The 13321-nt window shown below is 46.2% G+C and overlaps 1 protein-coding gene across 1 annotated transcript in view; it reads right to left on the bottom strand.

Annotated features, from left to right (window-relative positions):
• Positions 1–13321, bottom strand: part of LOC145348482 (zinc metalloproteinase-disintegrin-like protein H3) — a 180365-nt gene that overhangs the window by 80244 nt on the left and 86800 nt on the right. Inside the window, exon 5 of the mRNA XM_080196673.1 lies at positions 6363–6428. Within this exon, the coding sequence (XP_080052799.1) occupies positions 6363–6428 (66 nt within the window). The remainder of the gene's footprint in view (positions 1–6362; positions 6429–13321) is intronic.

Consider the following 13321-nt stretch of genomic DNA (forward strand, 5'->3'; position numbering starts at 1 on the left):
TGCCTTCTTGACCACATCCTCCACCTGCGAGGCCGATTTAAGAGTCCGATGGAACCGGACCCCAAGATCCTTTTGCTCTTCAACCCAGCTAAGACTCCTAACCTTGACATTGTACTCCTTCATCCCATTGGTCCTGCCAAAATGGACCACAACACATTTATCCGTGTTGAAGTCCATCTGTCACACTCCACCTAGTCTTGCATCCTATCTTGATGTCAGAGGTAGGTTCTTTACCCAGAGGGTGGTGAGGGATTGGAATGCCCTGCCTGCTGCAGTTGTCGATGCGCCTAGTTTGGGGGTGTTTAAGAGATCCGTGGATAGGTTTATGGATGGAAAGGGATTGGTTTAGGTTAGAGGGTCATTGCTTTTTTAATTCGTCGGAGCAACATCGTGGGCCGAAGGGCCTGTTCTGCGCTGTAATGTTCTATGTTCTATGTTCTATCTATGTCTCGCTGCAACTTCTGACATCCCTCCAGACTATCCACAACACCACCAACCTTCATATCGTTGGCGAACTTACTAACCCATCCCTCCACTTCCTTATCCAGGTCATTTCTGAAAATGACAAACAGCAAGGGTCCTAGAACAGATCCCTGGGGCACTCCACTGGTGACCGACCTCCATGCAGAAAAAGACCCATCCACAACCACTCTCTGCCTTCTGCAGGCAAGCCAGTTCTGGATCCACAAGGCCAAAGGCCCTTGGATCCCATGCCCTCTCACCTTCTCAAGAAGTCTTGCATGGGGGACCTTATCAAACGTCTTGCTGAAGTCCATGTAAACCACGTCTACCGCTCTTCCTTCGTCAATGTGTTCAGTCACATTTTCAAAGAACTCAACCAGGCTCGTAAGGCACGACCTGCCCTTGACAAAACCATGCTGACTATTTCTGATCATTCTAAACTTCTCTAAATGCTCATAAATCCTGTTCCTCAGAATCCTCTCCATCTGCTTACCAACCACTGAGGTCAGACTCACCGGTCGGTAATTTCCCGGGCTATCCCTGTTCCCTTTCTTGAAAATAGGAACCACATCCGCAATCCTCCAATCCTCCGGAACCTCTCCTGTCTCCATCGACGATGAAAAGATCATCGCCAGGGGCTCTGCAATCACTTCCCTCACCTCCCACAGTAACCTGGGGTACATCCCATCCGGTCCCGGCGACTTGTCTATCTTGATAGAGTTTAAAAGTTCCAACACATCCTCTTTCTTAATATCCACACACTCAATCTTTTCAGTCTGCTGCAAACCTGTAGTACAACCTCCCAGATCACATTCCACCGTGAATACCGAGGCAAAGTACTCATTAAGCACCCCTGCCATTTCTTCCGGTTCCACACAGACTTTTCCCCCTTCACCTTTTATAGGTCCTATCCCTTCTCTTCTCATCCTTTAACTCTTATATTTGTAGAACGCCTTGGGATTCTCCTTAATCTTACCCGCCAAGGCCTTCTCATGACCCCTTCTGGCTCTCCTAATTTCCTTTTTAAGCTCCTTTCTACAAGCCTTATACTCCTCTAGATCCTGAACATCTCTTAGCTCTCTGAACCTTTTATACACCTTTCTTTTCTTCCTGACCAGGTTCACCACAACCTTCGTGTACCACAGCTCCCGCGACCTACCAAAACCTCCCTGTCTCATCAGAACGTTGTCGTGCAGAGCTCCAGTCAAACATTCCTTGAAAATCCGCCACCTTCCTTCAGTACTTTTCCCCAAGAACACCTCCTTCCAGTTTACTCATCCAATTTTCTGCCTGATGTCTTCATATTTCCCTTTCCTCCAGACAAACACCTTCCTAGCCTGCCTGATCCTACCTCTTTCCAATGCTATCGTGAAGGAGATAGAATTATGATCTCCATCCCCGAGATGCTCTCCCACCGAGAGGTCCATCACCTGTCCTGGTTCATTAGCCAGCACCAGGTCAAGTACAGCCTCTCCTCTCGTAGGCTTATCCACGTACTGTGTCAGGAAACCCTCCTGAACACACCTACAAACTCCTCCCCATCCAAACCCCTTACCCTAGGGATATTCCAGTCGATGTTTGGGAAATTAAAGTCTCCCATCATGACAACTCTGTTATTACTACATCTCTCTAGGATCTGTTTCCCTATCTGCTCCTCAACTTCCCTGTCACTATTGGGCGGCCTATAGAAAACACCCAGCAAAGTTATCGACCCTTTGCTGTTCCTAACTTCCACCCACAGAGACTCCGTAGACAGTCCCTCCACGGCATCCTCCTTCTCTGCAGCCGTGACACTATCCCTGACCAACAGTGCCATTCCGCCACCTCTTTTGCCCCCAACCCTGTCCTTCCTGAAACATCTGAATCCCGGCACCTGAAGTACCCAGTCCTGTCCCTGAGACATCCAAGTCTCTGTAATGGCCCCCACATCACATTCCCAAGCAGCAATCCACGCCCTAAGCTCATCTACTTTGTTCACTGTATTCCTGCTTGTATTCGTTAGAGTTTAGAAGAATGAGGGGAGATCTCATTGAGACGTATAAGATGATGAATGGGATGGATAGGATAGAGGTGGAGAGACTCTTCCCGCTCAGAAAGGATAATAGGACTAGGGGGCACAGCCTCAAGATAAAGGGGGGCGGTTTAGAACGGAGTTGAGGAGGAACTTCTTCACTCAAAGGGTGGTGAATCTCTGGAATTCTCTGCCCGTTGAAGTGGTGGAGGCTACCTCGCTAAATATTTTTAAGACGCGGCTTGATGGGTTTTTAGTAAGAGAGGGGATTAAGGGTTATGGGGAGAAAGTGGGATGGTGGAACTGAGCCACGACAGATCAGCCATAAGAACATAAGAATATAAGAAATAGGAGCAGGAGTAGGCCATCCAGCCCTTCAAGCCTGCCCCGCCATTCAATAAGATCATGGCTGATCTGTTGTGGCTCAGTTCCACTTTCCCGCCCTCTCCCCATAACCCTTAATCCCCTCTCTTATCAAGAACCCATCAACCCGCTTCTTAAAAATATTTAGCGAGGCAGCCTCCACCACTTCAACGGGCAGAGAATTCCAGAGATTCACCACCCTTTGAGTGAAGAAGTTCCTCCTCAACTCCGTTCTAAACCGCCTCCCCTTTATCTTGAGGCTGTGCCCCCTAGTCCTACTGTCTTTTTTGAGCGGGAAGAGTCTCTCCACCTCTATCCTATCCATCCCATTCATCATCTTATACGTCTCAATGAGATCTCCCCTCATTCTTCTAAACTCTAACGAGTACAAGCCTAGTTTATTCAGCCTCTCCTCATAGCTCAATCCCCTCAACTCCGGTATCAGCCGAGTAAACCTCCTCTGCACTCCCTCCAGGGCCAAAATATCCTTGCGCAGGTGCGGCGCCCAAAACTGCACACAGTACTGCCTCACCAATGCCCTATACAGCTGCAGCCATGATCTTATTGAATGGCGGGGCAGGCTCGAAGGGCTAGATGGCCTACTCCTGCTCCTATTTCTTATGTTCTTATATTCTGGCGTTAAAATAGACACACCTCAGACCCTCGGTCTGGGCACTTCCCTTCTCCATTACCCGTCTAACCTCCCTCTCATACTGTCTACAGTCCTCTACCTGGGAGCTAACGTCCTCGCTCTCAGTCTCCTCATCTCTATTCCCTCCCCTCAACCTTTCTAGTTTAAAGCCCCCCCAGTAGCCCTAGCTAATCTTCCCGCCAAGATATTGGTCCCCCTGGGATTCAAGTGCCACCTGTCTTTACTGAACAGGTCACACCTGCCCCTAAGGAGGTCCCAATGATCCAGGAACTGGAATCCCTGCCCCCCTGCTCCAGTCCCTCAGCCACGCATTCACCCTCCACCTCATTCCATTCCTGCTCTCACTCTCCTGCGGCGCAGGCAGCAATCCTGAGATTACTACCTTTGCGTTCCTCTTTCTCAGCTGTCTACCTAATTCCCTATAATCCCTTTTCATGACTCCTTCCCTCTTCCTGCCTATGTCAGCGGTACCTATATGAACCACAACCTCCGGCTCCTCACCCTCCCCTTTCAGGATGTCTGGGACGCGTCAGAAGTGACATATCAGAAACGATCTCACAATGTGAAGGTGATGGATATCGTATTGAAAGGAACAATGTTATAATTCAGGCCAGAAACTCCAAAGTGTGTTATGCAGTCTGCCTGGATCATGAGCTTTGCAATTTGAATTTGGCTAGGGTAAGCATGATAGGTTTCACTTCAGGTATGATTCCACTGACCCACTAGGGAGCTTTTATCAAGCGAAGTTTATTTAAGAATACAGTTACTGTATAGCAATAACTTTTGCCAATGGCAAACAAGGAAAAAAATCCATGATATTATATAATCTTAGATAAATATATGAAATGTTCCAACCAAACAAACCTCCCTATAGAAATCCCTTGACACAGGGTTAGCACAGGAAATATGAATGCTGATACGATGCTGGAGCTTAGTCCTTTCATTGGATGCTGCCTTTCTCTTCACACACACACACACACACACACACACACACACACACACACACACACACACACAGACAAGCTTAGAGTCAGGGCAGCTTTCAAAAACAGCAGGGGGGCAGAGAGAGAGAGAGAGACCTTAGGCAAGCTCCTACCAACAGCAGATTTTCCACTCTAGGAAGGCAGGGAAACCTGCTTCCAGTTGGCCAGCGGAATCTCCAATACCAGGGAGAGAGAGGGAAACAACCAGGACAGCTTCTGATTCTAAAACCAAATCTGAAAGTAGGTCCTTGAATTCTGGGGAGGAACTACCCGGCTTTGACCTGTCAAACAATCTTCACCCTAACAATGCAGTCATAAAAGGTCCCAGAAAGTACCTGAGGCCCAGGATAAAAATTTTAAAAAAGTGCTGAAGCTTCAATGAAAGGGCTTCCAGCAGACAGCTCAGCAAAATAAAACCAAAAGGCCTGCTTACAACTGCAGAGAACATGATTTAACAAAAACAAAATTAAAGTAGAAGTCTTTCAGACTGTGGGAAGGAACTGGAGCACCCGGAGAAAACTCACACAGACACGGGGAGAATGTGAAAACTCCAGACAGTGACCCAAGATGGGAATTGGACCCGGGTCCCTGGCGCTGTGAGCAGTAGTGCTAACCACTGTGCCAACATGCCGCCCTTCGTAACACTTCTTAAAGATTCACGAATATCACTATGATCGCTGGAATTCACTGTCTACATCCCGGTTTGAGGCCAGACATCAAGCGAGCTTGGGTTGACTGACCAGGGTAGGTGTCTACTGCAGCGAATCTGAGTGCTCATTGCTCCTAGTCTGTATGGAAGAGTTCTTGAACAACTACACGCAGGACAATTTTGTATAGTCCAGATGAAGGAATTAGCACATAATTAATTTTTGTGGATGGGTCTGAATGCTCAAATTGAAAAAAGTAGTTGGACTGTGTCAATCCTGTGCACAAACAGGAAATACGCCATCATTATCTTCTTTACTCCCTTGGGAATGGCCTAAAATGCCATGGCTAATATTACATGTAGATTTTGCTGTTTGAGGGTTGCATGTTCTTCATTATAATTGATGCACACTCAAAGTGTCCAGAAGTTATGAGATCCACCGCATCTGAACTAGCCATTGAAAAACTTGATTAAATCTTTACAAGGTTTGATAAACTAGAAGAGATTGTTCACAATTTACTTCATGAGAGATTCACGATTATCTCAAAGTAAATGGTATTCACACCCTTATTATCCATCAACCAATGGATTCACTGAAAGATTAAAAGCTTCAAAAGAGCAATGTTTGTCATCACTGCATGTAAACACCTTTTTGGTATCTTATAGAAACACTATTCATGCGACAACCCAAAGTTCACTTACAATGCTACTCTTAAAAAGAAAGTTGAGAATGATGTTTGACTTCCAGACTTCAGAGATATTACAGCATCAACAACAATCTCATGCTCATTACCCACAAGTGAGAAATGGGTACCAGCCATAGTTTTCGCAAAAACAGGTCCCATTTCCTACACGGTTTAAATTGAAGATGACCAATTGTCATCTCAAAATTATATCTCAGAATCATCTCCAGAAATGCCAATTTCCTTAGCCCCTAGTGTTGTGAATACTATTACAGGAAGAGTTAATTGAATCTTAGTTGTCTGATGACTGTGCCTCTGCTACTATAACCAAGAGGGAATGAAACATTATCAGTTTCCAGAGAAGAAATGTCGACCGAAGTTCCAAATCATATGTCTAGGGTCAAGGACAGTCAAGCTCCAGAACGTTGTATACAACCAAAGAGGAAGAGATATCCTCCTGACCCTGATGTCACTATTTCCAGTCTTGCTCCTTATCCTGTACTGTGGGCCCTTTTCTAGGCCTCAATAACCCATGTTCAACATGCTCAGAGAAGCCACTTACCATTGCACTGTCTGCCACAACCACCAGCTCGACATATTTCTGCTGTGTAATAACATTCCTTCTTACCTGGAGATAGAGAAAATATCAGTTAGTTTGAGGTGCAAATGTACAAGTGACCTGGGCTGGGAGAGACCCAGATCATGTGGATCCAACAATTTTTTGAAGTTATACACAAGTACTTTACTTTTCGCTGTCTCATTCTCACAATATAAGGAGCGAATGGGCATCCCTGTTATAATTGCTTTTCAATTCATTCACATGATTTTGGCATGGCTGACTTGGCCACAGTCTATTGCCCATCCCTTGTTGCCCTTGAGAAGATGGTGCTCAAATGTCCTCTCGAACCATTGCAGTCCCTTCATGTGTAGGTAAACCCACAGTGCTATTACAGAGTTCCAAGAGTTTGACCCAGCAACAGTGAATGAACAGTGGGATATTTCCAAGTCAGGATGGTGGGTTACTTGGAGTGGAACCTCCAGGCGGTATCTGCTGCTCTTGTCCTTCTACACGGCAGTGAACAAGAACAAAGAAAATTATAGCACAGGAACAGGCCCTTTGGCCCTCCAAGACTGCACCGACCATGCTGCCGTAGAACCATAGAAAATTACAGCTCAGGAACAGGCCTTTTGGCCCTTCTTGTCTGTGCCGAACCATTTTCTGCCTAGTCCCACTGACCTGCACTTGGACCATATCCCTCCACACCCCTCTCATCCATGAGCCCGTCAGAGTTTTTCTTAAATGTTAAAAGTGACCCTGCATTTACCACTTTATCCGGCAGCTCATTCCACACTCTCACCACTCTCTGCATGAAGAATTCCCCCCTAATATTCCCTTCAAACTTTTCTCCTTTCACCCTTAACCCATGCCCTCTGGTTTTTTTTTCTCCTCTAGCCTCAGTGGAAAAAGCCTGCTTGCATTCACTCTATCTATACCCACCAAAATCTTATGCCCATCAAATGCCCAACTGAACTAAAACCCCCTACCCTTCCGGGGACCATATCCCTCTATTCCCATCCTATTCATGTGTTTGTCCAACTGCCACTTAAAAGTCACTATTGTATCTGCTTCCACTACCTCCCCCGACAACAATTTCCAGGCACCCGCTACTCTCTGTGTAAAAAATCTGCCTCGTACATCCCTCGTACCTTAAACCTGTGCCCCCTAGTAATTGACTCTTCCATCCTGGGAAAAAGCTTCTGACTATCTACTCCATGCCTCTCCTAATCTTGTAGACTTCTATTAGGTCACCCCTCAATCTCCATCATTCCAGTGAGAACAAACTAAGTTTCTCCAACCTCTCCTCATAGCTAATGCCCTCCATACCAGGCATCATCCTGGTAAATCTTTTCTCTCCCCATCCAAAGCCTCCACATCCTTCTGGTAGAGTGGCGACCAGAATTGAACACTATATTCCAAGTGCAGCCTCACTAAGATTCTATGAAGCTGCAACATGATTTGCTGATTTTTAAACTCAGTGACCCAGCCGATGAGGGCAAACATGCCGTATGCCTTCTTGACTACCTTCTCCACCTGCACTGCCACTTTCAATGACCTGTGTACCCAGATCTTTTTCCCTATCAATACTCTTAAGGGTTCTGCCATTTACTGTATATTTCCTATCTGTATTAGACCTTCCAAAATGCATTACCTCACATTTGTCCGAATTAAACTCCATCTGCCATCTCTCTGCCCAAATATCCAACTGACCTATATCCTGTTGTATCCTCTAATGATCCTCATTGCTATCCACAAGTCCAGCAACCTTTGTGTTGTCCACAAACTTAGGAATCAAACTAATCAAATAGTGGTCATGCGTTTGGAAGGTACTGCCTAAAGAACATTGGTGAGTCCCTGCAATACATCTTTTAAGAACATAAGAACATAAGAAATAGGAGCAGGAGTAGGCCATCTAGCCCTTCGAGCCTGCCCCGCCATTCAATAAGATCATGGCTGATCTGTCGTGGCTCAGTTCCACATTCCCGCCCTCTCCCCATAACCCTTAACCCCCTCTCTTATCAAAAACCCATCAACCCGCGTCTTAAAAATATTTAGCAAGGCAGCCTCCACCACTTCAACGGGCAGAGAATTCCAGAGATTCACCACCCTTTGAGTGAAGAAGTTCTTCCTCAACTCCGTTCTAAACTGCCCCCCCTTCATCTTGAGGCTGTGCCCCCTAGTCCTACTATCCTTTCTGAGCGGGAAGAGTCTCTCCACCTCTATCCTATCCATCCCATTCATCATCTTATACATCTCAATGAGATCTCCCCTCATTCTTCTAAACCCTAACGAGTACAAGCCTAGTTTATTCAGCCTCTCCTCATAGCTCAACCCCCTCAACTCCGGCATCAGCCTAGTAAACCTCCTCTGCACTCCCTCCAGGGCCAAAATATCCTTGCGTAAGTACAGCGCCCATAACTGCACACAGTACTCCAGCTGCGGCCTCACCAATGCCCTATACAGCTGCAGCAAGACCTCCCTACTTTTATATTCAATCCCCCTCGCTATGAAGGCCCAGCATCCCATTCGCCTTCCTGACCACCTGCTGCACCTGCAAGCTGGGTTTTTGTGACTCATGCACAAGGATCCCGAGGTCCCTCTGCACTGTTGCCTGCTGCAGTTTTTCTCCACGTAAGTAATAATCCTTCCTACCATTATTCCTACCAAAGTGGACCACCTCGCACTTGCCAACATTAAATTCCATTTGCCATTTCCTGGCCCATTCGCCCAGCCTATCTAGGTCCTTCTGCACACTCTCCACACCCTCCACACAATTTGCCTTTCCACCAATCTTGGTGTCATCAGCAAATTTCGACACCATACACTCGGTTCCCTCCTCCAGATCATCTATATAAATGGTAAATAGCTGAGGCCCCAGCACCGATCCCTGGGGCACTCCACTAGTCACCAACCGCCAATCCGAATAGCACCCGTTGACCCCCACTCTCTGCCTCCTATTTGACAACCAGTCCTCTATCCACGCTAACACCCTACCCCCAACTCCATGTCCCCTGACCTTCTGCAATAACCTGTTGTGAGGTACCTTGTCAAACGCCTTCTGAAAATCAAGAAAGACCACATCCACCGGCTCTCCTCTATCCACCGCCTGAGACACATCCTCATAGAACTCAAGTAAATTTGTCAGACACGACTTCCCTTTAACAAAACCGTGCTGCGTCTGCTCTATCAAGCAATTCCCCTCAAGATGCCTCGCTATTTCCTCCTTGATGACGGATTCTAACATTTTACCTACAACAGACGATAAACTAACCGGCCTATAATTCCCCGCCTTTTGCCTGGCACCCTTCTTAAACAATGGCGTAACATTAGCCGTTTTCCAATCTTCCGGCATTTCCCCGGAATCCAGCGACGTCTGGAAAATAACCACCAAGGCATCCACTATCACCTCCGCCATTTCTTTCAGAACCCTCGGATGCATTCCATCCGGTCCTGGGGACTTGTCCACAATCAGCCCCTCCAGTCTGTCGAGCACCGCCTCTATAGTAACAGTAATGTCATCGAGACCCTCCAGTCCTACCACCTTTCCATCGCTAACACCCAGCAAATTATTCACGTCCTCCTCCGTGAAGTCCGAAACAAAAAAGTTATTCAAGACCTTAGCCATTTCCCCATCCCCTACCACTAAGTCCCCCTTCTCATCCTCTAAGGGTCCAACGTTCACCCTAGCCAGCCTCTTCCTTTTTATATACTTATAAAAACTCTTGCTATCCTTTTTTATATTAAGCGCTAGCCCAGCTTCATAGTTTATCCTACCCTTCTTTATCAATTTCTTTGTCAATCTTTGTTGACATTTAAACCTCTCCCAATCCTCTTGTTGCCCACTACTCTTAGCTACTCTAAACGCCTCCGCTTTTAACTTAACACTTTCCTTCACCTCCTTCGTTATCCACGGCTGATTACCTCTCCTCCTACGGTCCTTTTTGACCATCGGATACCATTGTTCATCAGTGGTGGAAGGAGTGGATGTTTGTGGATGTGGTGTCAATCAAGTGGGTTGCATTGTTTTTCAATTTAATTTGAATTGATTTATTATTGTCACGTGTATTAGTACACAGTGAAAAGTATTGTTTCTTGTGCACTATACAGACAAAACATACTGTTCATAGAGAAAGAAACAAGAAAGTCCAGTATGTAGTTTTACAGTCAGGGTGTAGAGAAAGATCAACTTAATACAAGGGTAAGTCCATTCAAAAGTCTGACAGCAGCAGGAAAGAAGCTGTTCTTGAGTCAGTTGGTATCTTTTGTAACTTTTTCCCGAAGGAAGAATGCCTGGGGTGCGTGGAATCCTTAATTATTCTGGCTGTTTTGCCAAGCCAGCGGGAAGTGTAGGCAGAGTCAATGGATGTGAAGCTGGTTTGTGTGATGGATTGGGCTACATTCATGGCCTTTTGTAGTTCCTTGAGGTCTTGGGCAGAGCAGGAGCCATACCAAGCTGTGATACAACCAGCTTTCTATGGTGCATCTGTAAAAGTTGGTACGAGTGGTAGCTTACATGCCAAATTTCTTTAGACTTCTGAGAAAGTTGGTGGGCTTTCTTAACTATCGTGTCAACATGAGAGGACCAGGAGAGGTTGTTGGTGATCGGTACACCAAAAAACTTGAAGCTCTCGACCCTTTCTACTTTGTCCTCATTGATGTAGATAGGGGCATGTTCTAAGAACATAAGAACATAAGAAATAGGAGCAGGAGTAGGCCACCTAGCCCTTCAAGCCTGCCCCGCCATTCAATAAGATCATGGCTGATCTGAAGTGGATCAGTTCCACTTTCCCGCTCTCTCCCCAAAACATTTAATTCCCTTGTCTGTCAGAAACCTATCTACCTGTGACTTAAATATATTTAGCAAGGTAGCCTCCACCACTTCAACGGGCAGAGAATTCCAGAGATTCACCACCTTTTGAGTGAAGAAGTTCCTCCTCAACTCCGATCTAAACTGTCCACCCCCCTTATCTTGAGGCTGTGCCCTCTAGTCCTGCTATCCTTTCTAAGCGAGAAGAATCTCTCTACCTCTACCCTATCCATCCCCTTCATTATCTTATACGTCTCTATAAGATCCCCCCTCATCCTTCTATACTCCAATGAGGACAGACCCAGTCTATTTAGTCTCTCTTCATAGTCCAACCCCCTCATCTCCGGTATCAGCCTAGTGAACCTCCTCTGCACTCCCTCTAAGGCCAATATTTCCTTCCTCAAGTGTGGCGACCAAAACTGCACACAGTACTCCAGCTGCAGCCTCACCAGTACCCTGTACAGTTGCAGCAAGACCTCCCTGCTTTTATATTCTATCCCCCTCGCTATAAAGCCCAACATTCCATTCGCCTTCTTGATCACCTGCTGCACCTGCAGACTGGGTTTTTGTGACTCATGCACAAGGACCCCCAGGTCCCTCTGCACCGTAGCATGCTGCAGCTTTTCGCCCTTTAAATAATAATCCCTCCTACTATTATTTCTGCCAAAGTGGATAACCTCACACTTGCCAACATTATACTCCATCTGCCAGCTCCTCGCCCATTCGCTCAGCCTATCCAGATCCCTCTGCAGACTTTCCACACCCTCCGCGCAATTTGCTTTTCCACTCATCTTAGGGTCATCAGCAAATTTCGTCACCCTGCACTCAGCCCCCTCCTCCAGATCGTCAATATAAATGGTAAATAGTTGAGGCCCCAGCACCGATCCCTGCGGCACTCCACTAGTCACCAACTGCCAATCAGAATAGCAACCATTGATACCAACTCTCTGCTTCCTATTAGACAACCAATCCTCTATCCACGCTAACACCTTACCCCCAACTCCATGCACCCTAACCTTCTGTAGCAACCTTTTATGAGGCACCTTTTCAAACGCCTTTTGGAAATCTAAAAACACCACATCCACCAGTTTCTCTCTGTCTACCGCACTAGTCACATCCTCATAGAAATCCAATAAATTTGTTAAACATGACTTCCCCTTCACGAATCCATGCTGCGTCTGCTTGATCAAACCGTTCTTTTCTAGGTGTCTTGCTATTTTTTCTTTGATGATGGATTTAAGCATTTTTCCAACTACAGCCGTTAAACTAACCGGCCTATAATTCCCTGCCTTTTGTCTGCTACCCTTTTAAAACAGCGGCATAACATTAGCCGTTTTCCAATCTTCCAGCACTTCCCCGGCATCCAGCGAATTTTGATAAATAATTACTAAGGCATCCACTATGACCTCTGCCATTTCTTTCAGAACCCTGGGATGCATTCCATCCAGTCCTGGGGACTTGTCCACCATCAGTCCCATTAGTCTATCTTTCTCCTTTACGCTTCCTGAAGTCGATGACAATCTTTTTCATTTTGCTGACATTGAGGGAGAGATTATTGTAGCCGCACCAGTTCACCAGATTCTCTATCTCATTCCTGTACTTAGTTTCGTCATTGTTTGAGATCCGACCCACTATGGTGGTGTCGTCAGCAAACTTGAAAATTGAATCGGATGGGACAGACTTATAAATGAATATTATGACCCTAAGCCACCTCTGATCCTGCAAAGGTACTGGTTTTGCTTATCAAAAGCCTTCCTAAAGTCCATGTAGACAACACTAACTGCACTGCGCTCATCCACCTTCTTGGTTACCCCTTCAAAAAACTCAATTAAATTTGTAAGACATGATTGTCCCACTCACAAAGCCATGCTGACTGTCCCTAATCAGTCCTTACATCTCTAAATGCCTGTAGATCCTGTATCTCAAAATACCTTCCAACAATTTACCCACCACAGATGTGAGGCTCACTGGCCTGTAGTTCCCAGGCTTTTCCCTGCAGCCCTTTTTAAACAAAGGCACCACATTTGCCACCCTCCAATCTTCAGGCACCTCACCCGTGACTATCGATGATTCAAATATCTCACCTAGGGGACCCACAATTTCCTCTCTAGCCTCTCAAAATGTCCTGGGACACACTTCATCAGGTACTGCTGAT

The sequence above is a fragment of the Carcharhinus amblyrhynchos genome, chromosome 1 (genome assembly GCF_965287045.1).
Source record: "Carcharhinus amblyrhynchos chromosome 1, sCarAmb.v2.hapA, whole genome shotgun sequence".
Classification (NCBI taxonomy): Eukaryota; Metazoa; Chordata; class Chondrichthyes; order Carcharhiniformes; family Carcharhinidae; genus Carcharhinus; species Carcharhinus amblyrhynchos.